Raw genomic sequence first — 24,662 nt, 5'->3', positions numbered from 1 at the left:
ACAGCTCACACATTTCTTTGCATTGTTCTCTAAGCTGCCTCTAGCACACTAGAGAAAATAACTCTTAATGTTTCTTACTTCAGTGATGCTGAGTTTGGATTTGTGTAGCAGATCCTAATTCAAGCTGAATCATTTCCTCATGGGGATTTGACGGGAAAACTTTTCAACAGCATTGTAAAGCTGTTGAGATGGAAGGCAAGCCATATTTGTACTTTCAGCCCACAGATGTAGCCCAAATCAGTGACGGTGGTGGAGAACTGACATTCGCTGGAGAGCACTTGTACTGGTTCAGGTTTCCTCCACAGCTATTTGGGAAAGTATGCATGGTTTTGCATGATATTATATTAGTGTGATGCTTTGGAGAAGTTCACCAAAGTAAGCAGTGTGTTCATTCTTGTGCAAACCTGGTACTCAGCTCCTCCCCTAGTCAGTACCCATATCTAATAGTCCTACCAGGAAAACTTTTCACACCTTTTTTTTTTTTTTTTTTTTTTTTTTGCCCATTTGCCAAGTAAGAATCAGTGGGAAAGTGATACTTTTGGTTCTGACTGCACATAATTACACAAAAAAAATGTTAGCAGAGGAAACAGCTGAAAACCTAATCTTTTGTTCATGGGACTAAAATGCAGTGACTGTAAACGGTAAATATACCTTTGCCAAGTGTGCACAGAAAGTACAAAAATCAGAAAACACATTACTAACATTCATTACATTAATAGATTAACGTAGAAATAACGTTTAAAACATTTTGTGGATCACATCCATGTTTTTGTTGTTTGTCAATATATATACAGAATTTTTGTATTTCTACAACTCAATATACATCCATGTTTGCTTCACTTCAGAGTCGATTCAGAGTCTAATGGGAAACGAACCACAGTTTTTCAGTTAGATATCAAATTAAAAGCACCTATACTCACTCATATCTTGTAGGAAACTGGGAGGTGCTGAAACAGACCCATCTCCCTGCACGAAAGGCAACGGTTCACAGTTCAACACTCAGCCTTTTAAAACAGAACACCATGTGACTTCCTCTCACTCTCTCATTTTTTTTGTCTCAGGTCAGTTTTTACTGGAAGAGTCCCGCCTCCTGGAAGCTGCTGAGATGGCACAGAAGGCTGCTCAGCTTGACATTGAGGAGTTTGATGTAGTTTTCAGTGCAGCGCATATGCTCAGGTAAGACTCCAAGCTGAGATTTGTTCTCAGCTTTCCATAAATTGTTAATCTCAAGAATCACTTCCTCAAGAAATACTTGTGACGAATTACGGGATGTGGTCTGCAGGCATCAGCAGACAGATTATTAGTTGGTGTGTGCCAGAACCAAAGAGCATTATTATATTTGTCCTGCTGTTTTCCCCACATGTAGATTTCACTAATTCTCACACACTAGTAAACTTTCACCGACTCAGGAAAGCGCTATCTGCTCTATTCCACATACATCAACCCCCAGGAGCAAAAGATCAGCTAGTATCGCTGTGATTGACAGGGTTTAACTAATGTCTAATGTCTTCAGTATCCAAAACAAGCAAAACCATTCCATGTTCTGTAGCTCTTATGTGGTAGTCAGATTTTTGTTGCACTTAATAATAAGTACGACAGTGTTTTAAAGCAGTGAAGGTCTGTCATTGTTTTCAGGTCTTCAGGCGATGGTCTGTATGGGTTTGGCTATCATTCGCAGTCTTGAGCTTTGCCTCCTGCTGTCCTACTAGCATGTGGTCATGCTCATTCAGAGCACATGTTTTTTCAGATGTTTGTTTTGGAAGGACACATAGAAGGATCTCAGCTTGGGGGGGGTGAGAAGCAAGAGGGTGGGGAGATGTCGAAGGAGGCTTCAAATGTTCAGCTCTCTTGTACTGTGCTCTGGGACCCTCCTACATTGACGAGTTTGCTTCCTCCCTATCCATTTCCTCAGCCATCTTCAAACAAGCAGTGGATATTCAAAACCATGGCAAGGCTTAATTTCTGGCATGCTAAGCCAAATACACTGGACTCCTGGATCATAGGGGGAATGTATATTACTCAGACTTCTGAAGAATTGTTTTAGGTCAAATGAACAATTAGCATGTGAAACATGTGTGTGTGTGTGTGTGTGTGTGTGTGCGTGTGCGTGTGCGTGTGTGTGTGTGAGTGCGTGTGTGTGTGTGTATGAAACACAGAAGTGAGTGCACACCTCAGTGACAACACTGAAGACTCACTTTCTCATACTGGTCACTGGAAGTTCAACATGGCACCTCATGGCCAAGAACTCTCTGAGGATCTGAAAAAAAGAATTGTTGCTCTACATAAAGATGCAATCTTCTTATAGCGTACGCCAGAAGATTGCATGTGGTCAGCGTCATATCCAGAGGTTGTGTATTGGACATAGACATATGAATGCTGCCAGCATTGCTGCAGAGGTTGAAGGGTTGGGGGGGTCAGACTGTCAGTGCCATACACCGCACACTGCATCAAATTGGTCTGCATGGCTGTCGTCCCAGAAGGAAGCCTCTTCTAAAGATGATGCACAAGAAAGCCAGCAAATCGTTTGCTGAAGACAAGCAGACTAAGGACATGGATTACTGGAACCATGTCCTGTGGCCTGATGAGACCAAGATAAACTTATTTGGTTCAGATGGTGTCAAGCTTGTGTGGCAGCAACCAGGTAAGGAGTACAAAGACAAGTGTGTCTTGCCTACAGTCAAGCATGGTGGTGGGAGTGTTATGGTCTGGGGCTGCATGAGTGCTACCGGCACTGGGGAGCTACAGTTCATTAAGGGAAGCATGAATGCCAACATGTACTATGACATACTGAAGCAGAGCATGATCCCCTACCTTCAGAGACTGGGCCGCAGGGCAGTATTCCAACTTGATATTGACCCCAAATACACCTCCAAGACGACCACTGCCTTGCTATAGCAGCTGAGGTGATTGACTGTCCAAGCAAGTCTCCAGACCTTACTGAGCATCTGTGGGGCATCTTCAAAAGGAAGGTGGTGGAGTGCAGTGACTCTAACATCCACCAGCTCTGTGATGTCATCATGGAGGAGTGGAAGAGGACTCCAGTGGCAACCTGTGATGCTCTGGTGAACTCCATGCCCAAGAGGGTTAAGACAGTACTGGAAAATAATGGTGGCCACACAAAATATTGACGCTTTGGGCCCAATTTAGACACTCACTTAGGGGTGTTCTCACATTTGTGGCCAGCAGTTTATACATTAATGACTGTGTGTTGCATTATTTTGAGGGGCTATATATAAAATATTAAATATTTATAAAACCAAATTTGGCCATATCATATGCTGTAGACAGGACATGGTGGCAGGGCAAATTTCTTTAATACCAGTTCATGGAGGTCCATTTGTAAACATGTTTCATTTTCCTGCTGCTCTAGCTTTAATCATTCTTTCTTGTAGTGTTTATTTCAGTTTTGTAGCTGCGGTCTCAAGAGAAAAGCAAGTCCCATCTCACAAATATTTACTAATCTAGATCCCACTTTTATGAGACCACGTTCTCACTGGTGGTACAATGGTGTGGCAAAGTACCGAGGCCACGTTTCATTGTGTATGTGTATATGTGGAAAAAAACTTAAATGCCTCGACTGATCACGTAGGCAGAGACTGTCAAGTAAAAGGAATCTTTATTATAGATTACACTTGGACATGCTTAAATACTAAAACCACATGATCCAGAATATTATATATCCAGAAACAGAATATTTTTAATATTTGTTCGGCTTTTACTGTATAATTGTCAGGAATGTAGGGGTGATTTTTACTACTCTATATTCAATATATCTTCATATATATATATATATATATATATATATATATATATATATATATATATATATATATATATATATATATTTTTTTTTTTTTTTTTTTTTTTTGGATGGTAGGAATTCAGCTGGTCATAATTTAGATTTAGACACAGAGGCTGACTGGCCATTAGCTAATTTGTTAAAAAAAAACACTGTAATTGGCTCAGTCTGTTCATTTTTATTATTAATTTCCTGTGTCTGTCACCACATGTAGACCAGACAATGATAAAAGTAAAGCACATAGAAAGAAAAGCTGTGCTGTCCGATCTAGTAAAGTGCTAAAAACTTTTCGTTGTTTTGTCTCTAAACTACTTAAATTAAAACGTTGATTTGCGAGAGTGCAACCCGACGAAAAAATTAGCTGCATAGATTTGTTTCACCTTCAATTCCTTAGTACTTGTTAAATAAATGTGTAAGATTGTCACACAACATCTTGTTTAAAGCAAATTCCTGAGCTGAGTTTTTGTTCCCAGTTTTCCACTGGACGTTTTTTTTTTTAGTTTTTAGAAAATTTCAGGTCTGAGGACACTCCAGCCTACTTTAACCACAGATGATTCTTCTTAAAGAACATTGCTGAAACATTGTGACCCATATTTTCAGTCTTTCACCAACCAGAGAAAAAATGATAGATAACTCGGTCCAAACTTGGAGGTGATGTGTGACATCTCTGCAAATAAAGTTTTACATTTCAGCATTTTTTTTTTTTTTTGCTTCAACTTTATGAAATCTTAGAGTGCAGACAGTTTTTATGTTGGTGGTGGTGTTTTTTGAGGTCCCCACACATCAGTTCTACATCATGAATCTACACGCATAGTTTTAACCACTTTCAGTTTAGTTTAGGTTTTTTCACCCCAACAATCCAGTTTATTCTCTTCGCATTATGAGTTTAATCTAGTTTTAGAAATGCCACAGTTGTTTTTGGCTTTGCGTGTTGAAGACAACAGTTGAAACAGCCTGAACGCAGGCTTTTTCTTCAGCTGCCTGTTTTCATGAAAGCAAATCAATCAGCTACCTTTTTCTTTATTAGAACAACTAAGACTACTGCAGCCATGAGTCCCTGTCTGTCTTGGTCTCTAAACATCAATAAGACGTTTGCTACCAGAAAGTAGAAGCAGCTGTATGCTATAAAACTGTTTTGGAAAATTAATAAATGCAAAAAAAAAAGGTTCCTGGGGAAATGAGGGCTAGTAGAAAGATCCAAAGGTTACAGGTTTTATAAGTGATGAGCATATGGAAAAGACTCCTGCCTTGCACTTTTATTGTAGCTTCTATAGACACCAGTCTTCTGGGATGGACTGAAATGTTGTTGTTTTTTTTCACAGCTGGTTTCACTGTACTTTTTTTTTTTTTTTTTTACGCCTGGTGCAAATTCAAAGGTATATTCAGTTGAAGACAATACCATGTGGGTGACATTCTGTACAATCAGGTGCTCTAGATAAATCTGCCTCATGGTGATTTAGTGTTTTTACTCTTTCAGACAAGCCAGCCTCAATGACGCAGCGGAGAAGTACTACAAACAAGCAGCCAGCCTGAGACCTGATGTAAGTAGCAAACCATGACACTCTACTGTTCCTTAACCTACAGTAGACCATCATATATGTGTGTCTGCCTGGAGAGTGATTTTATCTGACTAAACATCTGCAAATTTAGTGTGATAACCGGCCGGCCCATAAAACAGTCACACATCAACAATTTCATATTTCAAATAATTAAGACTATTTATTTGCATGAACATTTTGTGTGATATTTGTTCTTATGAGTTTAATATCTTATACATGTCTATATTTGAGGACCATATGTTAAATAGATTTTTGCTTCACGTATAAACAGGCTGACCTTGTGCTTGTTAGGAAGAAACAGGGACAAAATGTCACTGTGCTCTAATGTATGTGACACAAAATGAAAGGAAGATTGCTTATATTTCCATAAATAGTACAGACTCCGATAATAAATAAATAAATGACAAGTAACTTCCGTATTCACTTAATTAGACATAAAACATGCTTTTATAGACAATAATCACCCTGACGTTAATCAGTTTCCTAAAAGAGTATGTCTCAAAGTGTTTCCATCCTCCAGCAATTTGTCAATGAACATTAAAGAATTAAAAAAATGATCATTATTATTAGCCTTAGGTTATGTAAGGTGTCTTCCTTTAGATGTTACTATAGAAACAATACTGTATAAGAATGAGCAGTTTAATATAAATTTGTGAGTTTGAATTGCTGTTCAGCCTTCAATCAAATACAAGAACTATATGGGGAGGATTCTTGATGAAGAGGATTTTTCTCCCAGGTCCTACACAGTACATGATAGAAACAGATAGGAACATTTCTTTGAAACCCTAAAATCTCACAGCCCTGGGTCATCTCTTCTCTCCAGCTGATTTTGTCTCTTTGACAGCTGGTTCTGTTGAGGTCATCTGATCCTCCCCACATCTGGAGTGGTTGTTGTCTCTACATGCTTTAAGTGGGAGGAATGGAGAATGGCAGAGTGGAGCAGGGTGGACTGAGGGGATTAAGGAGGGGCGTGAGGGTGAACGGAGAGGGTTGTTTGAAGCTTTGATGGAGCAATGTTGAAAGCACATCCATCAGGTTTTTCATTCTGAAGTACCAGCATGTAGCTGTGAGCATGACCATCACTCTTTCTGACAGTATCTCGTCTTCAGAGGAATAGAACTGAGTTGAATGGCATTTCATTGTGTTTCATTGTAAGTCACTGCTTCCTCTGCAAAGAGCCATATCCATGCAAAGGTTTTTAGGGCTGCTTTTGATAACAATGTATTGTGCTTTAGATAAACAGTTCACCTCAACAAGCTCTACTTAGATTGTAGTTTATATAGAACTGCAAACACCTTGGCTATGCTGTGACTAGATATACTATTATTTGAAATATTTAATTTCAATGTGAAAAGTGTTTTTTCTCCCACCCAGAGATAGAAACAGGAAAGCCAGTTGGCAATAAAATGGTCGACTAAATGTAAAAATACATGTGCTCTGTGAATACTCTGTAACATGTGTTGACTGTCTGATGTGTTGCCTGTGAATAGTTAATGGCAAAGCTACACTTATTCAGTCTCTAGATCTCATTTTGTGGTTTGACTTCTTATTGTAAGGTCGCATACCTGAGTAATTCATTACTTAATGCGCCACCCAAATGACCACCTTCTTTCATATAGCAAGTCTGAGGCCTGGCAGCTTGCCGAAAATTGTCTGCTAAACTAACCTTTGAGGTCGAAGTCTCCAGAGTGTTGCAGAAATATACTGCCGTCTTTCCTCAGAGACACCAAGTGAAGCATGAAATGGTTCCAGAAATGAGTTTAAGATTAAACCGCGATCACTCACTCGCAATTAAATGCTTTAACATATTGGACACAGCATGAGCTGGGAACTTTGCTCATGCCAGGCTTGCCTTTATTTTGGCTTCAGCCACTGTAGTAAATGTGTTTTCTTATGAACGTATAGGGAGCTGAAAATCCTTCGACAGTACTCGGAGATTATGTCAAGACATATTTGATCTATTTACCTACTTCAATCCATTTCTCCTGGAAGAATCACTACACCAGACATATTGTTCCCATTGAAATCTGCAAACTGGTGAACATAATTCATCTGACCATGACATTAGGAAAATAAAAAACGAGTGTCCAGAAGGATGATGGAGTGTGAAATAAGAGCATCTCAGTCGGAATTTTTTGCACTTGTAGACACCAAATTGCTTGAGACACTAGTAGACCTGGTGTGAAGCCGGCGGTGTAGTCCCAGCACGATAATTTAACAACAAAGTAGAGAAAATGAATCATTAGTAAGTTTGCCCTTAGACATCCTTTCTAAACAAGCAGAAGTCATTAATTGTAAATTTTTTGTGATATCTTGTTTTCTCTGTCCTTTAGTACCCTGCAGCCTTGATGAACCTCGGTGCTATCCTTCATCTGAACGGCAAACTTCAGGAGGCTGAAGCCAATTACCTGCGAGCCCTGCAGCTCAAACCTGACGATACCATTACCCAGTCCAACCTGCGCAAGCTGTGGAACATCATGGAGAAACAAGGCCTGAGGACAATGGCCCCTTGACTCAAACGCACTATGTGGAGTTCAGTCTGAAAGATACCTTCTCATGTGAAGAGATCCATATCTTGCGCAGTTCAGTAATAATTGTCTTTAGACAGACTAAAATAATTCCCTTGTAGGGTTGGGATCAAAAATCGGTACGTTGGAGAACTGCAACTTTAACACATGCAAGACCTCTTCTTGCCTCTTGAATTCTTCTTTCTTGCCCTGCACAGGACTTCACAGGACTTCACAGGACAGGCTGTTCTCAACAGGAGCACTTAAGCTGAAGTGGGCTGTTGGTACATACTTGAAGTTTCTCAGTACTAAGACTATTAATTAGATAAATGATGCCTAATGGAATATGTAGGGCTGCGTTTGTCATGAAGAAGTGCAAAATTATGAAAGAGTGAATATTTGTCCTCTGAAAGAAACAAAGGCGCGTTTTCACACATCCTTGATTCGTGTAATTAGATGATCAGATCTTTAGGGAAGCTTTCTTGATGCTGATCACAGGAATCGTGTATTCATCAAAGAAATTCTGGCCATCTGTAATTTACATCATTTTTTATACTAATGTTTCAACAATGTCAATTACTCGTACTGCAATTACAAACCAGAGCGTTCAAAGGCTAGCAAATGCTTCCTCAATGACGTGATCTGTTCCCCATTTGCTGCTTTTGCATTGTCACTTGGCAGCTGAACATGCATGAAGGAAAGTGTTAACTGTTCTCATTTCTATACACAAGCTAACGTTGTACACAGCTGACTAGTTTAGATGCACTAAACTAGTGGAAAGGGGCAAATAATGGCTATCAGTAACAGTCATTAATGGCCATCGGTCTGTCACAGAAAAGAGGGTTGATGATTCTCTTGTGGATTCCCAGCTACTTATGTGTGTCAAGATCTAAATTCACATTCTCCTAACAACACAGAGAACTTTTATAGCTGATATTCAAGAAAATAGATCATAGACTGTCTGTTTTTTGGCATATCAAGAACAGATGCAATGCAGATCAACCCATCCAGTGCCAATTTCACACAGTGTGTGGTAATTCATTTTATAAAAGTCAGCTGCAAACATATTTGTCAAATGACAGCGATAATGAGAAAGCTCTGAAAGCGCTGACAAGAAATGATCAATCGGCGTATTAAACAATAAAAATAAATCATAAATTACAATAAGCTTTTTAGTCATATTAGTGTCATGGGTGGTGGTCATCTTTACAGATGGATGTACCAGGATGTTGAGAACATGTACTGTAGCAGAGATGGTTTCTTTGCTCATTTCTGTGCTGATAAATTTAGTCTATAATTTACACCGAGGAAATGACTTGACTCTTGACTTGTTTACCAGGGTTTTGTCAGTTGTAAACATTGTACAGATGTGTATAGATAGATGGTGTAGTAATTTGGGTGTAATTACAACAGGATTTACAGACAAAATGCTACACTTTGGCCTTATAGAAATTCGATCAAATCATATTTTTTACTATTTCAACCCAAAGCTTTATGTACTATACAGTATATTTGCTGAAGCCTACAGTCTGCCTTTTGCTGCCATATGAATAACACAACCTGCAACTCAGATTCCTCACTAATTTTAAGCCATTTGGATTATGTTGTATTATTTATTTATTTGGGATGATTTTCCGTCTTTTAGTTTTATTAACCCATCTAGAAAAAGGAACAAACACTGGGCCTCATTTATCAATATTTTGCTACAATTGTGTGTACATGTTTAACAGGCCAAGCCAAACAAATTTAATTTCATAAACTCTGTTTCCTTCACCCTCACATGCGTACGTTCTTACGGCATTGCTGACATCCATTTAGTGACTCCATAAAAGGTAAAGTTCACAGTTAATGAGCACCTTCTAAGCTTGGTGTGTGTTTAGTATTCCAGTAATGCAGCTAAGCCAATGCAGCAGACTGACTGCAATAATAGACACAGAATAACTCTACCTCCTTTTACAGGGTGCCATTACTTTTCCCCCATATTAAATACCTAATATCTTTTGGATTTATTTGTTCATTTGTTATTTGTTTTGGATTATAAACTTGCAGTAACAGTGATATGATTTGAACCCCATCAGTGGGGTTTTACAGTAGTGAGTCTCCTTGTATGTAAATCTGAACAGAGCTCTTATAGGACATTTTGTTTTGTTTAGTTTTTCTTGTACTAACTGGGCGTCTTGTCTAAGGGGCTTTTTACACCTGGTCACTTCATGTGTTTTCTGTGATCGGATAGCTATCCGATCGTAAAAAGACCAGGTGTAAATGCCCTCCGAAACGTTTTCGATACAGATATAAATCCAATTGTTCAAACCACTTCAGGAGGTGGTCTGGGACGCATTTCAGATAAAACTGGAAAGGTGTAAATGCTAAACGCTATACTCCTCCCAAACGGAAGTACGTCACTCGCAGGTGACTCACGAGTCGTGCATCACGCCAGAAACAAATAACATGGACGACACGCAGGCACTTATTGCTCTTTGGAGTGATGAAAGCATCCAACAAAAGCTTTGTAAAACATATAGAAACAAAAGTATAAGTATATACAACAAAGCGTGTTCCATTTCAATTACCCTGGAAATGAGGTCAAATATATTTGCATTTTGGGTGGGAGTAGAAAGATCGGATTGATATCCGATTCGCCAAGACGCATTTATGTGGTCTAATTTAAACGGAACAGTTTTAACAAATCAGATAGCTATCCGATCAGAGAAAACACATGAAGTGACCAGGTGTAAAAAGGCCCTAAATGCCCTTGGGAGTGTTTTATGAAAATATGTATTTGGATCCAATTTGATAAATGAGGCCCAATATCAAATACCAGGAATATATTTTTGAATTTGTATGTAAATGTTTAGCTTACAGTTTAAAATGATTAGAAATGAGACTAAGAGCAGTGTACAGTATGAATTACCAAGCTGGCACCAGGCTTCATGTTCCTCTAACTGGACAAGAACACAAATGTCCCCTCATTAAACACAATTTTTTTTTCTCTACTTTACTAGAACAAACCCTATGTTGCCTCTCTGACCCAAACCTTTAGCTAGAAGCTCTACAATTTGGAAAAGTCTTTGTTAATTCAACAGTGTTTAAGAGAATGTGTTGGAGCTACTGCATAAGCATGTTCTTCTTCTTCTGCTTGCCTTTCACTTTGTTTCACAGCAAAACTGTAGCCGGACTTCGGAATTTTGCGTCAGATGCAAAAAGCTTTGAGAGTCTCCTAACCAAATATAAAACACATTGCACTCATCTAACAATGCACAGCCATAGGGTTGTAAGGGATTGTTTATATGTCATCCTGGTGTATTATTTTTGTGATTTTTTTTGTATCACTCATACAGAATTTTAGTGTATAAAGTAAACCTAATATATGCCATTGTGTAAAATTTTGCGATACGATTTTGCGATAAACGTTGAGCCAGAAATCTAAATCCTAACATTCACTTCTCTTTCTATCTTTTTTTTTTGCTTTTGTTATTATTCAGCTGTTAATATTTGTACATATTGTGTGCGAATATATTACTTGTAATTAACATTTATGTACTGTACTCAACCCTGTCACTAGCTCATGTTTCTCTTGTTATTGTTTATTTCAAATCATGAAGAATATTGAGCTTTTTTTCCCTTTTTTCTTTTTTTTTTTCTTTTGTTTTGAGTTTGAGTTTGCTCTCAAAATTTGAAAGGCATATAATTGGATGTTTAGCAGATTTTTAATTCTTAATTTATTTCCATTGTGGTGTCTTGTAGAAGAAAAATAATAATAATAAACCAGCTGGCACTGTGTTGTATAACCATGGAACAAGTTCATCCATCTATTCTTTCTTTCAGAGCCACTTTTGAAAAATTATTGATTATAGTAGGGTGAAAATATCCAACCTATTAATTGCCTTGCTTTGACATCAGTTTCCTTCAGATGGGCGTTCATCTAAAATCTCAATAACTATATTTTCCAATCAGGCTTACTGGATTAATAAACGAAAAATGCAAAGCATTGTGCCACTTCTCTTTGTTCCTTCGCTTCTCCCTGTAGCTGACCTGACCACAGCTCTTTTCTCCTCCATGAATCTTGGCTCATGATGGATTTAAATGGCTGTGACTGGGTTCAGACCATGCTGTGTGTATACTCAGCTACACCACGATGTGTGAAAGTAGTGCATCATCTCCACCTTCTTTCTTCACTTGTACAAAATGAAAACCATTCGACATGAGTCTTGCGTGTGTTTGTCTTTTCCTCAGGGATTTCCGTCAGTGGGGTCATTGCAGAAGAGTGCTTACTGTACTGAGCACTGAGAGTTTACTAAATTTCAGAAGTTTTATTTTATTTTATTTTATTTTTTAAACTGTGTTGTATTTGTATAAATTATCAATTTGTAGTTCCTTTCTTCCTTTTTTGTAATATAAAATAAAGTATGTGCCAGATATGACTTTTTTTGCTTTTTTTTTTGTCACGTCCTGGATTCGTGTTTTGTTTTTGTTTTTTTCCACATGGCCAGGATGATTCATGTTAATTCCTTTTACATAAAATTCCTTGCTTATAAAAGTTTGGGTAAGTAACTAGACTTATCACTTCAATAGGATTAGTTTCCTCTTGATACTTAACCTGTATGAAATATTTTAGTTACATTTTTGTGGTGCTTCGCCTTACTTTTTTGTCTCATTCACTCAGAACAGATGAGACAAATCTGACACATCTGTTTTAAATTTGTCGCAGGGAGTATAAACATATAATTCGTCTTTTTCGTCATGGGCATTTCCCTAACCGTCGTCATCGGTTTGCTAATCAAAACAGAGAACGTAAATAAAATAAAAAATCATTGAAGTCTTTCCTTTCTGAGATAATATCTGTAGCCCTGTAGCTACTTTCTGCACCGATGCGCTGCCTTTAGCTCATCAATAATGAGCAATAATGACAAAATTAGTTACATAAATACTTGTACTCAGATAAACCGCAACAGATAATCTGCTACAGAAGCTGCAATAGTTTAAGCTTAGAAACTAGAGTTACTGAGAGAGTCACTTAGGGCTCTATTCTGTTCTGCTACAGTAATTCTTTTCAGGTACTTGGTTCTATACACTGAAGTAATTTACTGGTTCAATATCTTGTCCAAAATTTGATAACACCAGCTCTAGTATGTCCCCTTTGGCTGATCGTTATTCAGTGCTTTGTCTTCATCTATCACATCTATCCACTCAGCCAATCATGTGGCAGCAGCACAAGTCATAAAATCATACACAGACAAGTGAAGAGTTTCAGTTAATATTCACATCAAACATCAAAATGGGGAAAGAGTGTGATCTCTGTGACTTCTACCATTGCATGGATGTTGATTCCAGATGTGCTAGTTTGAGTATTTTACACACAACCTTCTCTAGAGCTTACACAAAACAGCACAAAAACAAAATACTCAAAGGTCAAGATTGGAGAGGTTTAAGCTGCCTGGAAAGACAGTAATATAGGAATCTTAAGCTTAAAGGAAGGCTACTGTAACTCAAATATAAACTCAAATCAAATAATCATGATAAAAAGAAAAGCATCTCAGCGTGTACCAAATATCAAACATTGAGGTGGATGTGCAACAGCAGTAGAAGACCCTGTTGAGTTTCAGTCCTGTTAGCTAAGGACAGGAACCTGACACCATCATTGGTACAGATTCATTCTTCGACACTGGACAGTCGAAGAGTCTTTCGAGTACAACTGAGCACAGGTGGAAGGATAGAGAGTGTAGCTAAAAACTTTATTTGATTTGAATATATTGAGTTCAGACTCAAACTTTGTATACACGGTTACTATGGAAGCCAATTTAGTTCCAGTGTCTTCTGTGCAGTGTGTTTGCCTGAAGTATTTATAAGGAGTTAACAAATTATACATCTGTTCCACTTTCCTCCCCTCATTTCCGCATGTTAACAGTAGCAGTCTTTGTTACAGCTAAAGTCCCTTTGCAAATGTATCAAATTGTGTCATAAACCATGCTGCTGGATTTGGAAAACAGGCTACGTCATGTAAATATTCCCAGATGTATGGGTTCAACATATACATCTGGGTATGTACTACACCCCTTCTATACACACAAACAGTAGACTGATGACAAGCAGAAGCTCTGATCTGTCTGATGAGCCTCACAGGTTCTTCTCTGATCTTTTTCACAATTTATCGCTTATGTTCCTTGAAACATTTGAAATGAATCAAATATTTTTTTTGTTCTCCAGTTTGAGCTGTTTGAATGAATAATGTAATAATTATTAGTTATTTAGGGTGGAACAGATTCTGTTAGGAATTTGATTCGGATTCTTTTCAAAATGTATAACTCTATTATAATGTAGTTCTTACTATAATAAGGACTATTTTTAATTAGTAATTTACTTTCTTTTTTCTAATTTTCTACTTTTCTTAACAAGGTTGTACTTTCAAGTGTTCTTGTCACTCGATATAACAATTTAATTAAAAATAATGAAAAAAGAATGAGAACTTACTAACTTATGTACTTATGTAATAACTCATTCACTCACTCACTCACACACTAACTCACTAACTCACACACACACTATATCACTCACTCACTCACTCACTCACACTCTCACTCACACACTCACTCACTTACTAACTCAGACACACACACTGAGACACTAACTCTCTCACACACTCACACTAACTCACTTACAGTACACACACTAACTTACTCACTCACTCACTTCCTCACTCATTCACTCGCTCACTCACTCACTCACTCACACACTAACTCACTAACTCACTAACTCACAAACACTATATCACTCACTCACACACTCACTCACACACTCACTGACTCACTCACTCACTCACACACGCTCACTCACACACTCACTCACCTACTAACTCAGACACACACACTGAGACACTAACTCTCTCACACACTCACACTAACTCACTTACACACACTAACTTACTCACTCACTCACTCACTTCCTCACTCATTCACTCGCTCACTCACTCACTCACACACACTCACTTACAGTACACACACTAACTTACTCACTCACTCACTTCCTCACTCATTCACTCACTCACTCACTCACTCACACACTAACTCACACTGAGACACTAACTCTCTCACACACTCACACTAACTCACTTACACACACTAACTTACTCACTCACTCACTCACTTCCTCACTCATTCACTCGCTCACTCACTCACACACTCACTTACAGTACACACACTAACTTACTCACTCACTCACTCACTTCCTCACTCATTCATTCACTCACTCACTCACTCACACACTAACTCACTAACTCACACACACTATATCACTCACTCACACACTCACTCACACACTCACTGACTCACTCACTCACTCACACACGCTCACTCACACACACTCACACTAACTCACTTACACACACTAACTTACTCACTCACTCACTCACTTCCTCACTCATTCACTCGCTCACTCACTCACTCACTCACTCAAACACACTCACTCACTAACATACTAACTCAAACACACACACTGAGACACTAACTCTCTATCACACACACTCACACACTACAGTAATTCTCTCACTCACTCACTCACTCATTCAGTCACTTGATCTTCCATGATCTTCAGAAAATTCGTTGGGTAATATTTCAGTTTTTTTCACATGTGAATGTGTGAGTTAGTGTCAAGGGAAACTAAAATGTGTATTCTTTCATAACCTATATGGAATGACTCATGTAAAATATTTGCTTCAAGCCCAAGGTGTTTATACATTGATGGTAAATGTTAGAAAGTGTTAAAGTATTGTAAAGGTCATACTGCTAGCTGAAGTGCAGTTATGGTCGGCTGGGATAACAAAAATATCATTTTTGAACTATCTTAGTCTGTATTGTCTAATGGTTACGTGGCAGGCCATTTATTCCAGAGAGTTATACAAGGACTGCTGAGATCCCATCCATGTGTTTTTTTTTTTTATTTTGTTTTGTTTTCACAGTATTGAAGCTCTCAAAAAAAGTGATCTGATTTCCTATTCCTCTATCAATAAACGCACTTTTTAATCTGAGTATTAGCCATTAGGTCATGGACTCTCTGTGTCCAGCACTCAAAGGAAATCAGGCACATCTGTCTCTCATTTCCATGACCCACTTCATTCCAATATTGGCTTTTTGCATTCAGAGGACTCTGCACTGATGCAGAGGAGCTTACAGTTTCCTTATGAGCCTCTTTTTCTTATTACGTTGTAGGGCAAATCTGCCTGCTGTTATCAAGCGAATATTGCTAGGAATGCAACAAAGGACCTATCAAGTCTTTGATCTGGCCAGCAAGGTCCAGCAGCTTTAGGCGATCGTGCAGGGGCTTTTGAGGAGAGCCGGGTGCGTGACTGGTGGAATCTTTCTCCTTTGGATGCAATAGATGTTGTTATTGCATGATAGAAGTGGTATTAGAAGAGGGATTGGGCTCTGAATGCTTGTGGAATCTCCATGCCACTGCTTCCTATTATATTGTTTTTTGTAACATGCAGAAATTGAATTTGTTTTTTTAACTGAAGCCTGAGGATGTGAATCAAAGCAATAGAAAGTGCCTGACCATTTCTATCTCTGAAGTGTGATAGAGTTGACCCCAAGAGTTCTGCTAGTGACATCTCATTATTTAACAAACATAAAGCGTGGCCAAGAATTAGGAAGATCTTTAATAATATGTCTATTATTTAGTTGTAGGAATGAGATAACAAATTATAGCTTTTTTTGTAACATGAGGGATAATTGTGATCATTGTTGGCCACACTTGAGTAACATATAGGAATGAGATCATTAAGTCATGGACACAACATATTAACACAAAGGAAAAGATAATTAAGCCATAACTTTAACCTGTTGGAATCAAGATATTTGTTGGCCACGCCAGAACACAAAGGAATGAGATAATTAAATTTCAGACACAACTCATAACATGATGGAATGAGATAATTGAGTCATGGTCTTGACTTAGTAACATGAAGGAACAAGATAATTGAGTCATGGTCTTGACTTAATAACATGATGGAATGAGATAATTGAGTCACCGTCTTGACTTGGTAGCATGAAGGAAAGAGATAATTGAGTCATGGTCTTGACTTAGTAACATGATGGAATGAGATAATTGGTTCATGGTCTTGACTTAGTAACATGATGGAATGAGATAATTGAGTCATGGTCTTGACTTAGTAACATGATGGAATGAGATAATTGAGTCATGGTCTTGACTTAGTAACATGATGGAATGAGATAATTGGTTCATGGTCTTGACTTAGTAACATGAAGGAACGGGAGAATTAAGTCATGGTCACTACAAACTAACACAGGAAGGAATCAAATAATGAATTTGTCCTACTGGTTAGTAACATGAAGGAATAATTATGTATTGATATGATTGAGTTACAGGAAGGAATGAGATCATTAAGTAATTGCTAATTGTTAATTATTTAATCATTTATTAAATAAAGCTAAGGAATTTGATAATTAAACGATGGCTCCTGCTTAGTAACTTGAAGGAACACAATCATATAAATCATGGCTCCTACTTGGTAACATGAAAGTATATGATACTTAAGTTGTGGCTCCTGCTTAGTTACACAAAGGAATGAGATTATTAAGTCATGTCTGCGACTTAGCAACACAAAGGAACGAGATAATTAACTTATTGCTCCTGCTTTTTAACACAAAGGAATGAGATTAAACTGTTAACACAGCTGAGTAAAACAAGACAATGAGAAATGTGGCCACATCTTTCTATGTTGGGATCATTGTGTTATTCTCCCAATGTGTGTGTGTGTGTGTGTGTGTGTGTGTGTGTGTGTGTGTGTGTGTGTGTATACTGAATAGTTACAATACTACCTTAGGAGAAACTTCCACCTGTCTGTTTAAGTTAAAATGTAGGCCCTATACATTCCCTCCAGGATTTTTTGTGAGAAATTACCACAAAATCAATCAAGCTCTGCAATATTCAAAGGAGCTTGCAATGTTTAAGAATTGCCACAGATTTTTCTCAGAATTGCACCAAGACGCCTCGTGTGACATCATCAAAACAAACATTAAGCCAAAGCATTCAGCCAAAGCACAAAACAAGTAATTACATTTGTATCTTCACTGGTAGGAGTTTAAAAGAAAAATCCTGTGCTTTGAATTTCACCAATTCAAATTGTTTACAGCAAAGGAAAAGAAAAAAATCAAATCAAAAAGCAAATAAAACTCTAAATCCTGCAGGGACTGACTTAAAATAGTTGACATGCTTTCTTTTGTATTACGTTCTATACGTAACATCTTTTCTTTGTTTAACATAGGTCACTTTGTTCAAAACAATATATAAAAACTCGGTTCTATAACTGAGATATACAGTAGACGATGGATTCATTGGGAGAGCTGGGACAATACTGAAACTTATTCAGACCTGATTAAGTCATGGCCAGACCTGTCAATAAGTTATTATTTTTAGAAATAGGAATTTATAATATTATTCTAAATAATTTTCACCCCACATGCTCTTCTATATGTATTCTCATCATGCTGAATAAATCAGTGTGTATACATGCAGACTTTTAACCAGATAAAATTTACTACTGACTGAAACACGCTTACATGGATTTGCAGCCTGTCATCAATATCCTGTGCAACAATAAGGAGTGAACAGCTACAGTGCGGAGATTAAGGAATTTTATCCTTCGCTGAGTGTAGCCTCTTAGATGGCTTCAGTAATAAAAACCTACTTTAATACATTTTCATGCCTGTGCTTCGTATTCATGCAATTTCTTTTTCACGATGAATGCAGGATAGTATTATTCATTAAGCTGTCTAAATGCAGAAAAATGTAGTGGGGATTTATAACACAGGCATTGTTATCATCTGATGATTTATGTTTTCATAAGAAAGGACTACAAAATGCCTTCGTATCAACCCTCTTCATTAAAAAATGCAGAACACTACTATGATTCTCTCGCATTCCTGTGTACAGTTAGAGGTGAATCAAATAGAAGTTTTACCCTGGGCCAAATTTGTACTCAAAAACAAGTTTTTTTCCCTAGTGCTAAAGTGATTATTTTAGTGCTAATAATATTATAATGGAGGAGAAATATGTATAAACCTTTTTTTTGTAAGGTTGGGCTGCTTTTCCCTGCAGGGGAAATTAGTAATTAGTTCCACAAACAAACACAACACCAAAACAAAAAATATGACAAGCATAAGTATTATCTATGAGCGTATTATTTTTTCCGTGGATGCTTAGCAAAAATCTTCCAGGAAAAAGCTGTTCTTATGTCTGTTATTCAGTGAATCAGAAAGCACACTTAAGCCACAGCTGTGACAGGAGAATGAATGGAGAAATGTCTAGCCGAGTATCATCCTAATAATCTGAAGCTGTGTTTCTGTTCGATGGAACATTATTTGCTGTGCACAGAACTGTAGTCTCTCATCAAAATAATACCTGCTTGTATAAGTTTATTGTTTTCGGACATAAAACTGCTGTTTGACAATTAATATGTCTGAGACGTCCAGCGTGAATTGACTAACAAAACAAGCTGCTCAGGTAGCTCAAGATTTCCAGCTGCTAAATGCTAGTATTTCTACATTGTGTATGTTTTTTATCACTACAGAAAATCTCACACATTTATTGATCTGTTTAGTTAATAATATAAAGGTGAAAGATGCACACACAGTCTACCAGTTTGATTGGCCTGTGTTTTGGCTGCTGAGAGCTGGTCTGTTCAAGCTGGAATTTTCTGGAGAATAAATGCTGCATGTGACTAAAAAACATAAGCAAACTCGTAATTTCTTTTTTCAGGATTGTCTCCACAACTCAATTCTGCTAGTGAAGTCAAAGTAAAACAGTTACAGTGTTAAACACTCACTCTCTCACTCATTTTCTACTGCTTATCCGAACTACCTCGGGTCACGGGGAGCCTGTGCCTATCTCAGGCGTCATTGGGCATCAAGGCAGGATACACCCTGGACGGAGTGCCAACCCATCGCAGGGCACACACACACACACACACTCTCATTCACTCATGCAGTCACACACTACAGACAATTTTCCAGACATGCCGATCAACCATGCATGTCTTTGGACCGGGGAAGGAAAGCGGAGTACCCGGAGGAAACCCCCAAGGCACGGGGAGAACATGCAGACTCCACACACACAAGGCGGAGGCGGGAATCGAACCGCTAACCCTGGAGGTGTGAGGCGAACGTGCTAACCACTAAGTCACCGTGCCCCCTAGTGTTAAACACTTTATTTGAATGTGTTTGTGACAAATAAAATTTGATTTGATTTTGATTTGAAACAAACAGCACATTTAAATACATACTTTTAAATATTTTATAATGTATAGACAAGTATATGCCAAATTAGCATTAGCATAAAAATTAGCATACAAATTTTGTTGTTCTGAGGTGTAAAATATGCATCACTCATCATCGTTATTTCAGTGACCATTGTGTTTTGTTTTTTATTTTTGTTTTTTTAATGTAAGGATACCAAGGATCCAGGTGTGTATATCAATTAATGTACATAGATCTTTTTTTAAGTACATATGGACTTGTCTAACCTTAAAAGTTGAACTGACATTACTTTTGGAGTAAAGTCAATACATTACATTAGTTTGTATCTGTAGGTTTCATAGGAATTCATTCATTTGAAATCAAACAAAATCCACTAAAATCTTATTGTTTTTGAAAAACATACTAATAGGCTGCATTTGTATAAAGTTTGTTGCAGTATCTAAATTTGTTATATGTAATTTCTAACAATGATTAATGATTTAAAGATAAAATGCACAGATCGTTAGATAACAACAGATTATATATTTTTCTAAAATGAGCCAGATACAGGTGGTGGCTGTAAGGACTCTGCCCGGACTCTGGCCACGTGCATCTGTTTGTTTCTCGTCACGTGTCTGCCCCGCCTTTGTCTGCTCCTCCCTGTCATCACACCTGATCCTTATTGTGTCATTGTCCTTTTTGTATTTAACTGTGCCGCGTTGCCTTGTGCAGCGCGGCATCTACTGTGGTCTTAGTTCTGTTTAGTCCCGTCTCGAGTCTGTGTTCCTGTTTTGTGTTCTGTCATTAAACCCTGTTTATTTATGCTATCCTGCGTTTGGATCCACTCTGTTCCGTGTTCATTACAGTGGCTTAGTGGCTTAGTGGTTAGCACGTTCGCCTCACACCTCCAGGGTTGGGGATTCAATTCCCGCCTCCGCCTTGTGTGTGTGGAGTTTGCATGTTCTCCCCGTGCTTCAGGGTTTTCCTCCGGGTACTCCGGTTTCCTCCCCGGTCCAAAGACATGCATGGTAGGTTGATTGGCAACTCTGGAAAATTGTCCGTAGTGAGTGAATGAGAGTGTGTGTGGGCCCTGCGATGGGTTGGCACTCCGTCCAGGGTGCATCCTGCCTTGATGCCCGATGACACCTGAGATAGGCACAGGCTCCCCGAGGTAGTTTGGATAAGCGGTAGAAAATGAATGAATGAGTCAGATATATTGAGGTACATGTACACTGAATGCTACACTCCCAATAAGGGTATTTAGTTAAATATGTTTAGCTTTCTAAAGAATTGATACCAGAACTTCAGTATCTGCTGTGAGGTTCTAAGCAGAACCATTCTCCAGGAGGATACGCCAAAGAACGGTTCAGATTTCTAAAGAAAGTTCCTGAAAATGAACAGGAATTAGAAGTAGTCTGTGTCTGTTTGCACATGAACTGTAGAATGAATGAAGATGGAGATTGATGGTGTCAACATGTAAATGTTACACAAAAGGTGTCTTGTAAAAGGCACAGGATACAGGTAGTGTGTAATGTATGTCAAAGTTCTATTGACGGTTTTAAATAACACCCTTTTGAAGAAACAAAAGCTAATCCCCTCAAAGCGAATGACCTTAAATCATTGTTTAATGCTCTACACTATCTGTCTACATGGGTATAATCAGACCGCTTGTGAAATTAGGAGTGACGAACATAACCCAGACCTCAGTCTTCCCAAAATGCATCTGTCCACTGAATTACACAGAACAGCAGGCTGGCCAAGAGCAGAGAGCTTTCTTAAAGGTGACATGTAAACAAATCCTATGAGAATGACAGCCCCATCGCAACAAATCTCCATCTGTCAGTATGTTCATTTATCACTCCATTTTTTATAAGTTCCCTGTTTTATTTATCTCTGTATTTATAGCCCCTTTCCTTCTTCTCTATGTTCTTTGCCTTCTGTCTTTCTCAGTCATAGCTGGGCCACCCAGCATTGTACAGGATTGTGTGTGTGTGGTACAAGGCATCAAGATTGATTAGTCTCAGGTCCACAGATGGACAGGAGCACCCAGTGACCAACATCCGACTTTTGGCTGCACCGACAGCTGGAGATCAATCCCCAAGATGATTGAATGGTGCCTGGAGAAAAAATGGCAAGAAAAGCTCCTGAGTTTGTGTGTGTGTGTGTATGTGTGTGTGTGTGTGTGTGTGTGTGTGTGTGTGTGTGTATGGTTGTTATTAAGCAGAAAAATCCTCAGCTGGCCAAAATGTGTGCTTTAAACAGCATGCTAAGTAATGCGGAATATGGCAGAGAGCTTTACCACCTGTTCCACTCTCTCTAGGGACGACTGAGACCAGGCAGCGAAGGGTGAAGCTGAGCTTTCACAGAACACAAGTAGATTAGCACAGGATTATGTAGAACCATGTGTAATTGTGGAAATCAATTATACAGACAAAAATGACAGGACAGAATGTATTGTACATATTACAAATGAGCATGGTGGATGTATAAAATATCAGATAAACTGGAACTGCTGCAGTCTAAATCCTGTGATGTTCTTATGTTATTAACTAGGGCTTAAATCAGGCGAAAAAACATTTTGGAAATTTACCAGGAAATGAAAATAAGTTATCAGTAAAACCCATATAACAAAAATTAATCTCTCATTTACCTCAATAGCATGGTAAACCTTTCTCACAACACACTGCAAGAATTGTCTCTCTCATCCTGTATTTTAGTCACATGATGTTCTTTGCTTTAATACGCATGAACTGCCTCTTACTCAATACCCATGAATACTTTTAACCTCAAATGTTTTTTTTTGTTATACAAAATTGTCACAACCGGGGATGGAAGGAAACAGACCCGTACGCAGGATAGCTTCAAATGAAGGGGGTTTAATAAATAAAGAAGACATATACAAAAATGACGATAAATGAAACAATACAACTGACGACATTTAACAGGAACTAGACATGACGAGGGGTACACGCAACTAATGATCCGTGCTGCATTCAGCAACGCGGCTAACTTAAATACAATTAAGACAATGACAACATTAGGAACAGGTGAAGAAACAGGGAGGAGCAGACGAAGGCGGGGCAGACACGTGACAACAACAGCACATGGCCAAAAGTCCGGGCTGAATCATGACAAAAATACATTCGCCTCCTTGTTTTATTTTGTTTTGTTTTAATTTACATCCACTGCCTTGTTTTGTGTTGTGTTTTGTTTTTTTAATATACATCCACTGCCTTGTTTTTTTTTTTGTTTTTTTTGTTTTGTTTTGTTTTGATAAACATCCATTGCCTTGTTTTGTTTAACTATATGCACTGCCATGTTTTGTGTTGTATTATTTTCTTTTGTTTTGATATACATTCATGTTTTTTTTTGTTTTGTTTTGTTTTAATATATGTTTACTGCATCACTTGTTTAAGCACACAGGTTTAGGTTCTTTATTTTTTGTTTTGTTTTGCAGCACAGGCTCAGAATTGTATAGATGATGAGGGAATAAAGTTTTATGCTTCAATGGTTTTTGTTGAAAAGTTTGTAGCCACTGTATGACAACAAGATGCAACCTATTTTAAAAACTTAAATTAACTGTACTTACAAGAAGTAGCATGATGTTCTACAATAAATAAAACATTTTAATCGTTGGCAGTAATTTGGCTTAGCTTATGGGTGTGTACGGTTAACTTAGAAAAGGATAAATGTTAAAGCTGGAAGTGGCTTCTAAGGGCTTATAAATCAAAATTCTCCAAATATGTATGATCTGTGTAATCGTAACAGGCAAGCAGTCACTTTATTTATTAATCTATATATTTTTTATAGATTTAAATGTGATTATGATCGCCAATCTACACAAAAGATGCATAATAGTGAATTGGCTTAATATAATTTGTAAAATTATTTACACATATAATTTATCATAAATTTATCAAATTTATCATATAAATATTTAGCCCAAGAAGTCACATAAATCTGTGAATGTAATTAAAGAGCTTTGTAAATTATATTTATTTTTATATGGTCTCAAAGTTCTCTATAGTAGACCAACCAGCTATCAAAATATGTCCATTGTATAGTCCATGAAAAGTCAGAATTAAAGTAACACTAAACTACATTACCCATCAGCTCTGGCATGTACCATGTCTGTCACATGTCCTACAGATCACTCACACCTGTTCCCCTAATTAGCACCAGTTACCCCTACTTCCCTAAGTTCTTCTTTTTTATTTTTTCAATAAAATATTTCAATATTTTCAATATTTGTAAAAAAAATAATAAAAATTTTTAAAAATAATAAAGAATTTCAAAAATCTGCATTTGCATTCATCTCCTCATCTGAATCATGATGATGAAGAACTACAGTCCTTTATATATAATAATATATTCAATAAAAGTCAATTCTTATAACTTTGAACAGCTCATGCGTCACCATTTATTCTATTATTTAGAATAATATAATAAAATGTGTAGGAAAATGGCATGCCTGTAACCCTGCCCTCAAAAAAAAAGTCATTACTAGGTAAAAGGACATTAGTCATAGAAGCAACCAGTATGATCTAGGCAG

The 24,662-nt window shown here is 37.7% G+C and overlaps 1 protein-coding gene across 1 annotated transcript in view; it reads left to right on the top strand.

Annotated features, from left to right (window-relative positions):
• Window positions 1-12,286, top strand: part of tmtc2b (transmembrane O-mannosyltransferase targeting cadherins 2b) — a 103,463-nt gene extending 91,177 nt beyond the window's left edge. Inside the window, exons 10-12 of the mRNA XM_060878116.1 lie at window positions 1,062-1,176; window positions 5,277-5,340; window positions 7,692-12,286. Of these exons, the coding sequence (XP_060734099.1) occupies window positions 1,062-1,176; window positions 5,277-5,340; window positions 7,692-7,871 (359 nt within the window). The 3' untranslated portion in view covers window positions 7,872-12,286. The remainder of the gene's footprint in view (window positions 1-1,061; window positions 1,177-5,276; window positions 5,341-7,691) is intronic.
• The last annotated feature ends 12,376 nt before the right edge of the window (window positions 12,287-24,662 follow it).

This window comes from Tachysurus vachellii, chromosome 9, assembly GCF_030014155.1.
Source record: "Tachysurus vachellii isolate PV-2020 chromosome 9, HZAU_Pvac_v1, whole genome shotgun sequence".
In the NCBI taxonomy this organism is placed as follows: Eukaryota; Metazoa; Chordata; class Actinopteri; order Siluriformes; family Bagridae; genus Tachysurus; species Tachysurus vachellii.
This window is presented reverse-complemented; position numbering and strand designations above follow the sequence as displayed.